The sequence below is a fragment of the Sinocyclocheilus anshuiensis genome, unplaced genomic scaffold, assembly GCF_001515605.1.
Source record: "Sinocyclocheilus anshuiensis isolate Anshui unplaced genomic scaffold, SAMN03320099.WGS_v1.1 scaffold306, whole genome shotgun sequence".
NCBI lineage: Eukaryota > Metazoa > Chordata > Actinopteri > Cypriniformes > Cyprinidae > Sinocyclocheilus > Sinocyclocheilus anshuiensis.
Genome location: NW_015544175.1, coordinates 198,838 through 215,677, shown reverse-complemented (window position 1 = coordinate 215,677; position 16,840 = coordinate 198,838). Strand labels below are relative to the sequence as shown.

The following is a 16,840-nucleotide window of genomic DNA, read 5'->3' as shown; positions in this document are numbered from 1 at the left end:
TTGCGTAATAAAAGTTATTTATTTAGCCTCATCCATTATGCCATTAATATCAGATACTGAACAAGGAAAGAAACTATATGTCACAACTGACATTTTTGTACCAAGGTTAGTATTTGAATAATCATTTATACAAATGAAATAATACAACAGCATAATAATGAGACATTTATGGCATCAGTGATTGCTTTATATACATGTTGGTGTTACACTTCAGTTAAGCGTCCATTGGCTTGAATGTCCATTTGGGAATGATCTTTCCAAAAGATGGTAGTGTTTATTTAATTCGCTGTTTGTTTCGAATGATCAATTTACTGGAAAAAAAGGTAACGGCAGCTCAATTTGCTGTATTCCATTATTTGCATTAAACAATTCATCCAAATTGGTCAAAATGTTGTTATAAAATGCACTTAAAGGCAGCAAAACAATGAAGACAAACATTGTAGCCAGTTCTTCTAAGGTCTGCAGCAGCTTATTGTAGAAAGTGTTAAGGTGAGCAGCAACGGCTTCTAAGATATCGGACTTAATGCTTTCCACAAATTCTTGTGCTTTATCAACCACCTCTTGTAGGGTCTGTCCTAGTTTCTCAAGAAACACATCAAGGCCTTCTGTTTGCTTCATCACATCTACTATCATAGCTAGGTGACTTCTCAGTGTACTTTTCACATTTTCTTGCACCTCGGCTACAGTCATGACCTTTCCAGAGGAAAATGTCATTTCAACTGGGCTGAAGTTCTCCATGATGGTAGAGAAATATATCTCTAGATTGTTAGCGAGTTTCTCCAACATTTCCGCAAAAATAAATCTGATTTTGTTGCAGATTTCAGGCAGTGTAGCTTCATCCATTCCAGGCAATTTATATTTTGTCTCTCTCAGGAAGTTGATGGCAGCGTCAAGCAGGACCTGGATAGTCTTTTGGTATGTAACAACTACACTTCTGAAAAGTTTAGACAACTCACTATGCTCAGAATCAGAAAAGCTGTCATCTCTTAAAATATTTTCAACTTCTTTAACAATGTTAAACAGTCTATTTAGTGCATCATTGATGCCATATTTGTCAGCAAATCCTTCAACACAGGATGAGATATCTTGTAGCCTCTCTATCAAGCCTTCGCCCATATCACGTGTGGCCAGTAAATTGTAGCTGACCAACAGTACTTTTTCATCTCCCTTTGGTACTGCTCTGATGATCAGAATTTCAACATCATCTCCTGGTGCAGACTGCAGAAAATGCAATGATTACAGTATAGAATGATTACAATATATAGAAACAAAGGTTGTTAGCATGAGTTAATAGCTCAGTTTGAAGGAGTAATGAAATGCCACTTACAGCATAACGGCTGTAGATCCTCGCATTCATCTCGGATGGAATCTTTCCTTGAAGCTGGAAGCCAAGGTGGCCAGTTGTTGGTGTGGAAACTGAGGCACTTACCCCATCGCTTCGAGCAGTGTAGCGAAAGTTTACATCGGTGAATGTTGGGCTGGTGATGTCCACATTCATGGTATGGCTAGGATCACTAAAGAAAAAGTCATAAGTATGCTTAATAATTAACATTTACACACAGAATTTGTTATAAACTAAAGAATACTTGTAAGCCTAATACAAAACTTTTACTTATAATTCGATTAAAAGTCAGAAGTTTTTATTTTTTACCCCATACGAAAAACATTGCTGAAGTCCATAGTAAAGTCAGCATGTGTAAGTACAGCATTTGCTCCTACAACAAGGGCACCATTCTCCATTGTAGTACTCATGGAGCCTGTTTTGTGTGAAAGCACAAATCAATTAAGCACACTCTTAGTAAAAACTAGTATCATTGAATGATCTATATGCAGTTTTATTTTTATCTTTGCAGATACTTACTCTCAAGATTGTACTCCAGGAACACAACTGGTGAAGTGGCCGTAGCCTTGAGAACAGTTTTGTAGACTGGTGCACTACCATCTAGTTTAGCAACAACATCTGTGGTGTATACTGGAGAGATGATCTTTGAGGTGTAATCAATTTTCTGCTTGGGTACACTAAGCTCCGCCAACACCATCTCAGAGATCCTAAGGTCACCGAAGGTGCTTGGTTGAGACAAGACAATTTTCATTTCAGCCACCAGTGACTTTAGAAAATCCAGATCAACTGTAGCCTGGCCAGTATGATCTCCCTTTGTGTTAAAACCTCCAATATTTGCTTCATTCTTGGAAGAAAACTTCAGCGTACCATAAACATGTTCCATAGCTGTTTCCACAGACAGGTTTTCATCTACATCAAACACTACCTTGAGATCTCCATAATTCAGGTTGCCATCAGCAACAGTCTTTAAAGCATATCGCAAACTGTTGCCATTCAGATAGATGGATTCGTGATAATTCAAAGCTCCCTTTACAATACCACTATCTAGGAATGTTCCATCAATGGTACCCTTTATGAGAGTCTCAGCAGAGATAAATGTATGAGTTCCTTCACCTTTTAAGATGTTTTCAGCATTTCCCTTACCAACAAGCTTAATAATGGGAACATCAAATGTGTACTCTGTCTTAAAAGTTGAATCCGCTTTTGGATGGGCCTTGTTGTCAGCAGTAAATTGGTGGTTGACTTTAGCTGTAAGAATAGGTAGGTTAACGTTTGCAGTTGTGGTCACAGACAGTGCAACTTCAAAGTTATCTGGGTTTATAGTCACAGTGCTTTCATGGGTTCCTTCAATGTGGCGATTTTCCAGGAGCACAGAATTGGCTAATTTTAATCCACTTTTGGTGCTTAGACTGCTGGTTCCTTCAAGCTTAGCCCTCAGTCCCTCAAACTCAGAGGCAGTAATTGCTCCAAATTGAATTACAGGGTTATCTTTCCCATAGATACCAGCATTAGCATTAAGGCTGAATATAGAGGACTTGAATGACACCTCAGAGATTAAATCACCCAGAGGATGGACGTTAATAAGGCCAAGATCAATAATGGGTGCAGCTTTGCTCTTCTGGTAGACAATCTTTGCGTCTACATCAATAGCCTGGTCAAAGTTGGTCAACAAATGCTTAAGACCAGTATGTTCATATAGGTTGATGTTGCTGATTTCTGGAGTGCCAACAATTATAATAAATGTTTCAAACTCAATAGGTGGGATACTGAATGGGACAGTCAGAAATTCCAAATTGGCCTCTCCATTTACGGCAGCGTAAATGCCAGCCTCATCTCCGCTGTTGGCAGCTGTAAAGTTGTGACTGTATTTGTACTGGTTGAAACGAGCAAGTGCCACAGTACTCAACTTCTGCATGTCGGTATTTAGGATAACAGCATAATCATTCTGAAGATCAATCTTGGCAGTCAGAGGGTCTTTGAAGCTGAGTTTAGTATTAGCCTTGTTTTGGAAATCAAGGATCATCTCAAATGGTTGCACTAAGATGTTGAAGGCACTAGAAAATGTACCACTGAGCAATCCAGTGAACTTTGTGTCATAGGCTGCCTTCATCTCTACCTTCATTTCTCTGAGATTAGCCTTTCCAGAAGCATTCAGCAAGTAATTTTCTCCACTATCATAATTTCCTTCAATATGGGCATTAAAGTCGATGTAGTTCAGGGCAACACCATCAGCATTTATTTTCTGTTTAAACTTTAAAGATCCACCTTCGCCATCTGCAGAACTGGTTAGCGTGGCTGTTGTTGGAGTAATAATTATAGTTGAGATACTCTTGATGGTGATATCATCAGAATCATCACGCACAGATATTTGGCCCTTGGCTTCTTCTGTCATCGTCAGAAGGATTTTTAAACCATCCTGCTTAAGAGTGACCTCATTAGTGTAAGAATGGTCACTGTTCCATGAGAGCGCAGGAATTCTTACCTTGTCGGTATACTGTGTTTTAATATTTGCAGACATTCCATCCTCCAGTGCAAAGAAAGCATTGTTAAGAATGTTAGCACTAAGGGAGGCGATAGTTATCTTCATATTACTCTTGGACACAGCCTGGGCTGAGAAGCCATACAGTGACACTGAGGATTGATGGTCAACTGCTAGGACACTGTGAGTGATCTTCAGGGTTTCAGCAACAATCACACGACTCATCTTAGGGATGGCAACCCGAGCTGTGGAATCCAAGGTGTATTTAAGAATGTCATATTTAGATGATCCATGTGAGGTAATGTGCCCTGTGAATTGTGGGGTTTCGGCACTTTCAGTAGAGTTTAAGAATTCCATGGTAGTTCTCATGTTGAAAATTGGAATGGTGACCCTAACCTCACTGTACAGCTTTCCGAAGCAGGGCATCATGACCTCACTAGGGACTGCAGGGAGAGTGAATTCTGGAATCTGCAGGTCTGAGAATTTGTGCTTTGGAAAGTATTTAGGAATTTCAGGGAAGGAGATCTCTGGAAAACTGATTTCTGGCAGTGTGATGGCAGAGATTTCAGGCAGGTAGATAATTCTTAGGTCGCCAAACATGGCGTCAACAGATGGCATTTCATAATTGGCAATGAAGTTTAATAGGTCTAATAGTCCCTGCCTGATATCATCATACTCTATTCTGACTGGTGGCACTGTGTGATATTGCAGAATAATAAACTCTGGAAGGTCAATCAGTGTAGAAGGGAGGCTGATTTCCTGAAGCTTCTCTAAAGTTATTTTTATGGAGGGTACAACAAGGTCAGTGAGTGGGAAAGTGAAAGATGGGATCTCAAATTCAGCTGTTTTCAGTCCTGTCTTGACTCCATCACAGATTTGCTTCATCTCATTGACAATTGCCTGATCTTTAAGGATGGTTTGGACTATTTCCATAACAGCACTGCATGCATCTGTTGCAATGGCAACTACCTTAGTGTAGATAACACTCACTTGCTGCATGATTTCTTCTCTGATATCCATGTCTGTAATTCTCTTCCTGAGGCTCTCTATAAGTGCCTCAGTGTCAATGTAGTCTGCACTATCAACAATGTCCTTGATTTTTTTGACCACATCTGCAACTTTGATTGTTCTTAGCTCCTCGAGGCAAGCAGTAAGAGATGGCAGAGCATAATTGACAAATTCTCTGATTGCATGGAGCTTTTGCCGGATCTCAAGTGACAAACTCATGGTGTAAAGTTCATTTATCAAGTCCTTGATTTTCAGGTTGGCTTCATCCACAAATACATTGTAGTCAAATGATCTAATATATCTGATGCAATGGTTTAGGCAGTTGTTTAAATGCTCAATGATTTCCTTTACCTCTGTTGTTTTCAAGTAGGTCATGGCCTTATCCAGCAGCTCTGTGATGGGGGTCAGAATAGATTTCGAAGTGTTAGCAAGAGCCTTAACAGTTTGTTCAATATTGAACTTCTTGATAAGCTCAACAACCTTTTCCAGAATTGCTTCAATCTTCTTGTCAACCCCAGACTGCCCCAGGGTTTCTCTCACAGTGCTGTAGATGGCATTCAGTTTCCCTCCCAGTACAGTAAGCAGTTGTTTTGTTTTTTCAAAAGTCTTGTGGATTTCCTCTGTAGGGATTTGAGCCACCAAATTTTCTGCATAGTCTCTGAAGTTGGCAGAGGTAACAAAGTTCTTCACATCCTCAATGAACTTTCCTTGGTCAAAGTTTGCAACAAACTGCTTCAGTTCACTCAAAACCGCCTCCAGTGTGGATTTAATAGCATACTGTTCCTCAAGATCTTGCAAGAGGGCACTGCCACTGCCCTTCAGTCTCGTTACATCAATCTGCTCAATTAAATTTTCAATAGCCTCAATGACAGCAAGAACTATGGCTCTGATGTCATATTTCTCATTGAATGCATTCAGTTCTTCTGTTAGTCTCTGTATTGCAGTGTCAGATAGTGTGCCGCTTGCAATCATTTCTCTGACTATTTTTTCTATCTCTTCTACACGAGTGTCCAGTTCAGTGACTAGCTTCAACATAACAGGCTTTAGAGTCATCAGAGCGGCCTCCATGTTATCCAGAGTAAATCCATACTTCTCATATAGAGCAATCAGGCCCTCGCTCATCTGGGCGATTTTCCTCTCCAGATTTAGTTCATTCACAGAATCACTTATGTACTTAGCTAGGTTCTGAATCTCGGCAATAATGTCTTCTCTGTTGATATAATATGGCATGGCCTCAGCAATCCTTAAAATTTTAATTTTGATGTGTTGCAGGTCCACAGGAAAATTCTGAATCAATGGCAGGCTGAAGATATGGCTGTTAGTGTTTTTATCGTATTTTAGGAAGGCTGAGAAAAAGTGGTCTTGGTTGTCAGCATCAACTCTGTTGAAGAGGTTTGTGATGATGGATCCAGACACTTCTACTCCAAGTCTTTCAGGGTTGTTGTAAGCACTCACATCTTGGTTGAACAAATGGTTGTTGACCTTAGATTTTACTCTCATTGTGGCCTGCTGCTTAGATGGTGTCAGCACAGTATCAATCTTATTATCAAGGTTGGTTTCAATTGATAGACCATTGTCCAAATTGTGTGTTGTTGAGACTCTGCATTCGTGTGAGTGTGCAAGAGCAAGAGGTTCTGCCTTCATAAGAAATTTAGAGTAAACTTGTGCGCTTTGTTTTCCATACAGATACAAATCACCATCTGTATTGGCCATGGCGTCAACGTTGAATCTGAAGGGAACAGCAGTGGCATGAAAGTTACCATTGAAGCGTAGGTACTGTGAATTTAAAAGTGCATCACTGCCGAATGTGACTGATAGTCCAGCAACCTCGATTTCTGTGTTGTGGCTCATGTGAGATCCCATGAGTTTTCCAGTAGAACCACACTTGGCGGTGACAACCAGATCTTCATATCTGATCTCGTATGTGTGCTTCAGCTCATCTGCATTAGAAGAAAGCTTCCAGCTGCCACTCAAGTCAGCTGTGTATGAAAGTGCCTTAAACTGGACCTCATTAACCAGAGTGATGTCCAGAACATCCAGATTATTGTTGATTGTCACTGAAGTACTATATGGTTCAATTTGAATGGAGATGTCATGCTTATAAGTTACAACATCACCTTTAACATCCGCTACGGAGTTGAAAGCTACTGAGGACAGGGATGCAGACAGAGAATTTGTATTTTTAATTATCATTTCATTAAATTTACCCTTCGTCTCAGCTGACAAGGAAAGCTTTGACGTGTCAAGGGCTCCGCTGAATTTGTTCTCAAGCATCAAAGGGATGAGAGAGCTTTCCATTGAGGTTGTGCCACTCGTGACCAGGCCATCCCCGGTCAGGGATAGGCTGCACTTGTGGGAAGCTGTGTGTTCAGTCAGACTTGCGAAGGCATCACTTTTTACATCCAGCCCATTAGCATCCAGTGTTGCTATAAACTGGGAACGGATACGATTTTCAACCCCAACAAAAGCATCAGCATTAGTGTCAATCTTAATGTTGACCGAATCAGGACTAGCACTAGCCTCAGCTACATTTTGGATGTTCAAACTGAGAATCTTTGCCCTTGTATCTGACTTCAGAGCAAGTAGAGACCCTGTATAGGTAACTTCAGCATCATGCATCAGAGTGTTCTCTAATGCAGTAGTTTTTGATATAAGAATGAGCTCTCCATTGGCAAATGCTGCTTCAATTGTGTTCTCTGCCTGGAAATGGTCTGAGTTTACTTTCAGAGAGGAATCAATTTTCGCTTCTGGCTTAAATGGGAGTAGGATAAGTGACTGCCTGAGAGCAACAGCACCATTCAGAGGACCAGCCTTGATGGAGCCCATCAGATTTCCATCTCCGGAGATCTCATCCTCATTGACTCCAACCTGGCCTGTATGTTCCACTGAAATCTTCAGACCAAAGGGACTGTTTGCCTCAATCTTACTGCTTGACTTAAATTTGATTTTTTCAGCAATTGTAATTTCCTCAACATAATTAACACTGGCTTCAATTAGCTTGTGATCAAGAGAGGATTTCATCTCAGCTCTCAAAGATTCCCCAGGTGTGTCTTCCACTAAAGTAGATCCTAAACATAAGGATAGTAACAATCAAGTAATAAGTAATTTATTACAGATTACAAAAAAAATGGGGTTAGGAAAAATATAGTTGCAAACAAACATACAAATACCTTCCACTTTGAAGGAGAGGAGCTCCACTGGGCTAGTTCCAGTGACTTCAAACTTGGCAGAATAGCTTGGTTTCTCAACAAGTTCCCTGCCAGCAGAAGCTGTTGCCTCCATGTTGTAGAAGTTGCTGCTCAGCTTGCTGGACACCTCTGCCTTTGCCATGTGAGGCAGTGACACAGACAGACTCTCAGGAACAAAGACCTCTGGAAGAGGAATGCTAATGGAAGCAACTTCCAGGCCAAGCTGAGGTACTACCAGTTTTGGTGTGGTCAGGGCAGCAGGGAAGTTGAAACCTCCAGAAGATTTCCCACCAAGAGGAATGGGAATGGAGATGGTATAATAATTCTGACCAAACTTGTATTTAGCAGAACCCTCACTGTTAAAAAAATATAAAATGTTGTATTAATGTACTTAACATTAATTAGTATGTGTAACATTATAGATATGATTCATGTTTCTGCATTTTAAAATGTATTGTTGTATTTTTAATTCACTCACGCATTCAGGAACAGCTTCTTGGGGACAGTGAATTCTGGGAAGGCAGGAATCCTAAAGCCCTGGACATATGGGATGTTGGCGGCAAATTTTTCCAGGTAGGCATTTGAGGCCTAGATGATTATTGAATAAGTGTTATATTCTAATTAATGTTTTCTGTATTTCTATGTTTTGCTTTTCCTTAAATTTATGGGTTTGGGGAGTCAAGGATTTATTTTGCATTTACCTCAACTGACTGGATCAAGACATCACGGATCTTCATGTTAGATGTTTCAATCTGCTGGTCAAGCAGGTCACTGACTGTGGCTTTGATGGCATCAATAGGAATATTGTTGTGAACCTCAGTGCTGACATCAGAAGTGACCTCTGCCTCAATCTTCTCCGCATCTGAAAAGAACATGAATATTAGTTAACATGGCAGAGGACTTCCAGTTTATTTGCTGAATATGAGTTGAAGTTGAATTTAAGGAAGTATAAGTAAAATGTACCATATTTCAGAATGACTTTCTGAATAGAGGAAGTTGTCTCGAGGAGCCTAAGGTCACTCTCAAGCTCTACTGTAAGGCCCTCAGCATGTTTCAGTTGTGCAGTTACTTTAGCATCAGTCTGAAAATGAGGAATGAGCAGCTGAACCTGCAGCATGGCATCCTTCATTGACTCTGTCCTAAAGAAGGAAGAGAATATTAAACCCAAGAGTTTATTTGAACAATGTGCAATTATTAAAATATATATTATTATTGTTAGAACATATTTAATATAGACATGTGCATACTTAGCAAGGGCAACAAGAGATGCCTCAGGTATATTCTTGTTAATGAAGTCAAGCTGAATGGAATGTGTGGCCCTGCTCTGAGTGCTGCGGTCAACAGAATGAACCCGAATTCCAGCTTCAAGGTCATAGCCAGGAATTTGGAGATCAGCTGAGACGCTGTATTTCTGTCTGTCAAGCATCAGTTTCGCTGTGCCCTCAAATGATGTTCCTATTATATGGAAAAAAGAGCAACATTTCAGTTGCTAGTTAATAGATGAAAATGTCTAGAGATCGTAAGGGATTCTTTTGAGAAGCATTGCTTTACCTTCTGCCTTCAGACCAAAAGTCACCGTGTCAACCTTGTCTTCATAGACATAGTCAACAGTAGCTGTGTATGCAGAAACCTCACCAGTGGGGTGGATCTCAATGGCAAATCTAAAGACACAGGTCTGTGTTCAATATTTGGGATTCAAAAAAGCAAGAAAACAAACAAATAAATAAAACAGCATTTCCCTTACTTGCTGTCACCAGTCAAGGGGAAGTAGGGAGAGGCATCACTGGAAAAGGCATTTGAGTATTGCAGGGCACTGCAGTACTTAAATCCAGGGAGGAAAGGAGTGCATTTCTGTGCTTTCACATGTTCCATCATTGGAGGAATAGTCTTTTTTTCAGTACCAGTCACTGAGAACAAAGAGTTGCTGTGCAGAGAAAACAAAATGCAGAATTTCTTTAATGTATTTGTAGAGCAATATAACTTTTTTTGTTTGTTTATCATGATTGCATTTTCTGTGTTAACAGTAGCATCTTACGTCACACTGATGAGTTTTATTGGAGCTTGGGGTGTAGGAAAAGTCAGCTTGAGCTGCTTTTTGCTTACAGCAACCCTTACTTTCAGACCGCTCTCATGGTAGATGTTAGTATGCATCTCCAGGCCAGACTCAACATAGTCAGGTAAGAGAGCTCCAACCTCAGTCACAAACTCCACACCAACAGATGGCATGAAAGCCATCTCGCTCTGTGTGAAAAGACAAAGAAATAGGTGAAGTAGCTTGGTAAAAAATAAAAAAATAAAAAAAAATATATATATACCATACCATACCATATCAGGGGCAATTTTCAGTCCTCCTTTCACTCCTGGAGCAAAAGTACCAGACAGGGCAACTCTAAATGGAATTCCGGTACCAGTAGGTAGATAAAACTCATTGTCCATGAAGACATAGTGAAGAAAAAGGTTGTTGTTGACACTTGAGTAAAGGCTCTTTATGAACTGTAAAACAAATCATTAATTTGTTCAAATCATTCACTCAATATATTTTAACTTAAGAGGAAACTGTACATTTATTTTGACCATGATCCATTATGTTGGTGTTTTTGAGCATGGTAGATTTGCTAAGCACTAATATTTATTTTACAGCAGTTCACTTACATCAACAGGGAACATATTTAAGAGTCTATTAGTCAGTAAAGCAGCAGAGTAGGCCATGCCTTCCATATCCTTGGTTTTGAGATAGCCCATTTCAGCACCCAGAAGCCTCAGGTAGATCATAGCCTCTGGGTTATCCTGAACCTTCAGTTTCTGGATGAGCTTGTTAACATTATTCATTATTTCCTTGACGATGCTTTGAGGGGCCTAGAATGAGAAAGGTACGTGAGTGATAAACCGAATCAAAGAAAGTTCTATAAATGTAGCAACATTTTGAAATGTAAAAGACCTGTTGCATTTTTATGTTATCCCATAGGGTTGGGAACATGCTCTGCATAATGTCATTGCCCCTGGGCACTTGATCAGCTGCATAGTTAATGGTCTTCTGCATGGTGTCACGGAAGAATCCATCAATGCCGATTAGGGCATCAACAGTGGGTTCCAGTCCCTTACCATTCAACCCGATCTGTAAGAACAAAAAATAATAAGATATCAATATAAAACTAGAGAAATACTAAAGGAGAACATTTAAAAATGTAGAATAATCTTGTACCTCAAACATGTCTATGTCATATCCAAAAGCATTCAGGGTCATCTCCAAGATAACTTCATTGGGCAGAAGTTCTTCAGACTCGAAGATCACATTTCCCTCTAGAGAGCCAATCTTGTAATTGCGAGAGTACTTCGCTGGATCTGTGGAAGTTCTGATCTCATTCCCTTGGAGGGCATTGAGAATCTTCTCTCTAAGTCTGAGAAGCAGAAGAGAAATTAGCTAGAGTTTTTATACTAAAGATGTTAAAATGTATGAAGATTTCTACTAACTCCTTAGTCTCAGATGCTGTGGAGCTCAGGATGTTGCTGATATGTGAGTTAACAAAGCTCATAGCCTGACAGTTTTCATTTTTAGGCAGAGTAGCAACCAGCTGAGCCAGTTCAGAGGGCTGAGGGTCCTTCATCACAATGAGATATGCAGCAACACGCTTCTGTATGGGAGCAGCTCCATCGAAAATGACCTTCATTAACACCTCTCTACCCTGTTAGAAATAGCAAATTTATGTTAGCCAAACATACATTTATTGTAAATATTTTAGATTTATTTAAAATTACATTTATTATTTTATTTAGCATTTTTAATTGTTTCAGTTAGGTAATATATCTGGTTTACCTCATCAGGGACAGAAGTGAGTCTAAAAGCTTGAATAGCAGCTTGCTGGACCTCAGGGGATGCAGCAGGTTGGTTTATGCATTGGATAATTGCTGATTTCAGAGCAGGGCTTGCGGCTCCGACTGCAGAAGCCATGTTTCCAATGACCTTAGAGATTTCATATACAGATTTCAGTATCCACATATCAGCTGTTATTTATAACTTGGTGAAGCATGCTTAATGGAATAGGTTGAACATACCCTCAGGGCCAGGTACACATGTTCCTGATCGCCTGTGCAGTCGCTGATCTGTTCAAGGGCGTAATCGGCGACTCCCTGAATCTCAGGGGTGACTCTTCCTTCAGCTTCATAGAGCCTTGGATAAGGCAGATGAATAAACATTAAATTCTCATATATTGATTCAATACCATGACTACTGTTGACTTGTGCTTGTTTTCTCACCTCCTGACAGCATTGCTTAGAGCATAGTAGATGGGCTTGCTATCCTTGAACTTTGCCACCTTCAACATTTCCTCAACAAGGCTTCTGGATGGGTTGGGAACCATTCCCATGGCATATACTGCAGCATCGATCTCTACTGAGGATCGGTCAAAGGTCCTGAGAACCTGCAAGACGGCAGTGGTGCATTCTGGCGTGCCACACTGGAACAACGCCTGGTACATCAGGGAGCGAGAAATCTCCAGGGCCTCCGGTAGAGCAGTGCTCAGGCTTTCAGCATTCATTTTGCGGATTGTAGCAATGAGCTTGTGAGCTAGGTGCGCTCTGTTGTGTCCATTGTTGGTCTCAGAAAGGCCAGCCAGTTCCCGTAGAACAGACAGCATGACCTCTTTATCCTTAATTGGATGGACTGAGTCAATGCTTCCATCGAGGTGCAGTGTCTTCATGTTGACTACATCTAGAGGTGGGTAAACAAGAAAACTCCATTAATTAAAATGCAATTACTGCAAACACATGCTAATTTAAGTGTCTGAATGATTGCTTACCGTGTTCAAAGATTCTGTCATTGTGCACAGACACTCCCACCAGAGTCAAGACTTGTTTTCCTACATTAGTAACTCCATACTGTCCTCTGTTTATAATCAGAATGAATTAGCAGATCAATAAATGAGACGGTCAATCAAAAGTAAAAACCCAAGTAGCTGTCAATGAACTCACTTGTAAGAGAAAGGCACAAGCATGTGGTTTTCAGTACAGGAAGCAGAGGTCATATGTTTCTGTGCATTATCAAACTTGTAGTTGCAGGTTTGGCTGCTTGTGATGAGCTGAGCAAGTGGGTAGTGCTGTGTGATGAAAAGACAAGCAAGTTCAAACATTATTGAAGCCATCAGATATCCAGCACACAGTTATTTTGTCTTATTCAAAGACAGGATGACTTACCAAGCCTGTGATAAGGGCCAGTGGACTGGTGTGGTCCTTGACCGGCCTGAAATTGTCACATTTAGACAGGTCTCTGTTGAGGGTGACGTCGGTGGCAATGTCCTCTCTGGCGTTCACGGTGTAGCCTGTCTTGCACATACCGTAGATAGTGGGCTGGTTTTGGGAAAGAAGTCATAATGGATTAGTCGATGCATATCAACCTTTTAACAAATGTAAACTTTTTGCAACATTTTAGAGTTAATGACTGACCATTCTTCTGTTTCTGTCCTCCTCCAGCACAGGCACTGCAAGGGCAGAGATTAGACCTCTCTTGATGTTCAAAATATTGACTGGTTCATCATCCTCGGGAAACAAATTGATGTCATCATCTCCCTCAACGGTGAACTTCAGTGGGTTCCTGAGAATCGAGATCAGGGTAGGTGTTTAATATGGTTTCTTCTTATCTGCTCAGAATAACTCTGTTATATCATTCTGTTGGGTATATATATATATATATATATATATAATGTATATTGTTTGGTGTGGAATGCCTTGAGAAATGTACTTCTCCATGGCAGCCTTGAAAGCGTCTGCACCAGCAGATGGCCCAAAGAGAGGATTTCCTTCTGCATCAACATCGATCACCTCACTCAACGTGCACTCCGTTGTGCGCACGATATAGCTGCATGTGTGTGGGACCTCAATTTCAACCTGTTTAAAAAGGAATATGTATGAAATTTCAAGTTTTATGAAGAAAAAACAAACAAACAAAAAATTATTGGCTGTGTCGACATTTATACCTTGCATCTTGCTTTGGGGCCATTGGTTGCTCCATTCAGGGCATTTAGAGACTCTGTTTCGTAGGTGTATTCGTACTTGTGAAAGCTCTTGTATCTTTTGGCCACTAGGGGAGCAAAAATCACATCTTAAATCTTTAGTCTACAACATTAGATTTTCTGAAAGGAAAAAAAAACACTCGACTTGACATGAATTGAAGAGATAAATTATAAAAATTAACTAATTTTAATATTACAGTAACACAGAATTTAAAGAAGGATGTTTTCTTATTTGTTTTCTTTTTCCTGATATATATCATTAGATAATATATACCATATAGAATTTCTTATACATAATTTATGTTTTCTTAAAATTAAAACAAAAAAAATAATAGCTTAGCACTTACAAAGGCATGGTAATTCCTCATCTTGAGCATCTAAGGTGAAAAAACAAGGAGTACAATATCGAACAATATCAATCATTATATAATACATATAATAATTAAATGTTATTCATTAAAAACAATAGATAAACTTAAAATATAATACCAAAAATAACTGATGAATAAATTATGACAACATAGACAAGACTATCATTTTTATTTTTATCATCTATCATTTTATTGGTATCATCAACATTTAATATTCTTAATGTCTGTTTATCAGCAGTTACTAATACTGATGTAATATAATAAAAAATACATATTTTATAGAAAATAAAATTTTTGTATTTTTTCCATAACTAAAAACAAATGAGTACTACTAGAACTGAAACATGAAAATAAAATATATCATAAAACAAATTGCACCAGTCACAAATGTTTCTATTAAATCTTTAGTAGTACTTACTTGTTAAGGCTATTCCACTTAGAAGCAACAAAAGGCAGAGCTTAGTGTCCCCCATAATGGGTTCAGTTAAGCCCTTTCCTTAAGACCGTTGAATATTCAGATGTGATGTGCTGTATTACTGCTGTTAATGGCTTTATATATTAAGGCAGTTCCTGCAGGAATGGGAGGAGAGATGGCAGCTGTAAAAAGTGAAGTCCCCACTCCAAAGTTCATATCTTATGCCTCTGTGGCAGGACAAAGGCAACTATTTCATGTAATGTCAGTGGTCTTTCAAACAGAGAGAAAATGCTTTTTCAAAGGATGTTTGGTTTGCCTGATCTGTTGATTGGTCAGTTGATTAATTTCCTATTTTGTTTATTTGTTTGTTTAGTCATCCATGTAACCTCTATCTTATTGATATTGTTTTTATTGAACTATTTTTTTTTACTATTTGATGTATATTCAGAAAAAGAACACTCCTTTACATGACTAAAAATATAAAAAATATTTAAACGTACCTTTTGAATTATTACAGTAACATCTCTACAACTTCCTCCTGGCTCCTCTTGCGATGTAATGTGATGGCAGGAAGCCTGTCTTTCTTTCATGCCTTCTTACTTATGATGTTGCAAAGTAGGACATTAAGCACCAAACTAGATGAGGTCATATAACTAATCTTGGAACCGACATATTTATTTGACTACATTTTATTTTGACATCATTTGCCAAGGGTTTTGCCAATCAGACATGACTAAACTGATACTGGAATAAATGATTAAACCTTCTGCCCTTTTGTCCTGTTTACTTTATCCACTAACCTCTTATTTTGTGTTATGAGTAAATACTATTCACTTCAGTCCTGACAAGTCTTCTTGGGTACACAGAAATTTATTTATCAAAGGCATTTATTTTTTGATTTCGGGAAAGCTATTCAAGCAGATTGTTCTAGAATTGGTCCCTAAACATCCTTATAAGCATCACCAGGTATTGTGATATAGAACATTATACATATTTTCCCTGTAATGCTTGTTATTGATTACTTAAAGGTGTGTGATCACAAAATTCATTCAATTCTATTTTTGTGATCACACACCTTTAAGTAATCAATAACAAGCATTACTTAAAGGTGTGTGATCACAAAAATAGAATTGAATGAATTTTGTGATCACACACCTTTAAGTAATCAATAACAAGCATTACAGGTGTGTGTGATCACAAAATTCATTCAATTCTATTTTTGAACACTGTGTTCATTGTGTGCCAACTAATGTTATGAAGCACAGCTTTTAAAAAAAGAGAAATGCTATCCTCATTCTCTATAAAAGCATTAGGCAAGACATTCAATCTGCATAGGCCAGCAGCCACATGAATCTTTAACCTGTGTATTTGAATATGTCTCTTTGTAAAAAAGAGAACATGTATGAATTAATGCACTGCACTGATCAAATTGTCATTGATTTATATTAAGTTTGTCATGTAGTCTATGTCTTCTATGACGTGGAACTAATCATGCACTCATTGAGAGTCTCCAGTCAAGGCTCCACACTAATCCTAACCCTGAGAAGATACCATTTTCTCTATTAGGGCAACTAACAATTTGTATAAAAATGAGTTTTTTCTTTTTTGCAAAAAGTCTTAGAGTTGGAAAAAGAGAGCACATGCACAGCAACCCCGTTTTATCATGAATACTTGTTTAAAAGTCCACTGACATATCAAAGTTCAGATATTGACAGATTTGCCTTTACTATCTTACATAAGATGAAGAGAAGAAAAGTTCACTGATTATGTCTGGACATTTATTTCTCATTATAGTGCGTTTACAAAAATACAGGAAAATAATGTGTAATATATACATATTTAAAATAATGAAAATAAAAGCTGACCAATGTCCCTGTCTGCACAAACTATTCTTTTGCATTATATGGTTTATGCCAGTGTCACTTTGGGATCTTGATGCATCTTGTAGAATCGACTCTTTTTTTCCTGTTGAAATGTTCTTTTAGGATTTTCTTAGGCTGCTTTTGATCTATGTAATGCTTTGATCTACATA

General features: G+C 38.8%; 2 protein-coding genes across 3 annotated transcripts in view; one reads left to right on the top strand and one right to left on the bottom strand.

Annotated features, from left to right (window-relative positions):
- On the bottom strand, window positions 1–15,395 carry LOC107696115 (apolipoprotein B-100-like). Its single transcript, XM_016496295.1, has 29 exons — window positions 15,309–15,395; window positions 14,812–14,963; window positions 14,370–14,399; window positions 13,987–14,090; window positions 13,752–13,897; window positions 13,457–13,604; window positions 13,208–13,360; window positions 12,986–13,110; window positions 12,814–12,899; window positions 12,272–12,725; window positions 12,071–12,185; window positions 11,832–11,978; window positions 11,489–11,700; window positions 11,220–11,415; window positions 10,956–11,132; window positions 10,670–10,873; window positions 10,343–10,510; window positions 10,053–10,258; window positions 9,762–9,941; window positions 9,569–9,678; window positions 9,265–9,472; window positions 8,981–9,156; window positions 8,719–8,879; window positions 8,496–8,605; window positions 8,000–8,373; window positions 1,862–7,897; window positions 1,652–1,757; window positions 1,328–1,514; window positions 1–1,218 (listed from the first exon to the last, which is right to left on the bottom strand). Exons 2-29 carry the CDS (start codon window positions 14,864–14,866, stop codon window positions 304–306), a joined length of 11,289 nt encoding a protein of 3,762 aa, XP_016351781.1. The 5' UTR covers window positions 14,867–14,963; window positions 15,309–15,395; the 3' UTR covers window positions 1–303.
- A 264-nt stretch (window positions 15,396–15,659) lies between these two features.
- The window catches only part of LOC107696114 (hippocalcin-like protein 1), a 15,654-nt gene continuing 14,473 nt past the window's right edge, over window positions 15,660–16,840 (top strand). For both annotated transcript variants that reach the window (XM_016496294.1, XM_016496293.1), the window contains exon 1: window positions 15,660–15,774. The gene's annotated coding sequence lies outside the window, so the exon portion shown is untranslated. The remainder of the gene's footprint in view (window positions 15,775–16,840) is intronic.

Bases quoted from the DNA above. Each gene is read 5' to 3' on its own strand.
- LOC107696115 (XM_016496295.1), bottom strand. From the start codon at position 14,866: ATGGGGGACACTAAGCTCTGCCTTTTGTTGCTTCTAAGTGGAATAGCC. The intron at 14,091-14,369 runs GTAAGTGCTAAG...TTGCTCCCCTAG, and splicing joins TGAGGAATTACCATGCCTTT to TGGCCAAAAGATACAAGAGC. The intron at 8,374-8,495 runs GTGAGTGAATTA...TTTTTTTAACAG, and splicing joins AAGAAGCTGTTCCTGAATGC to TGAGGGTTCTGCTAAATACA.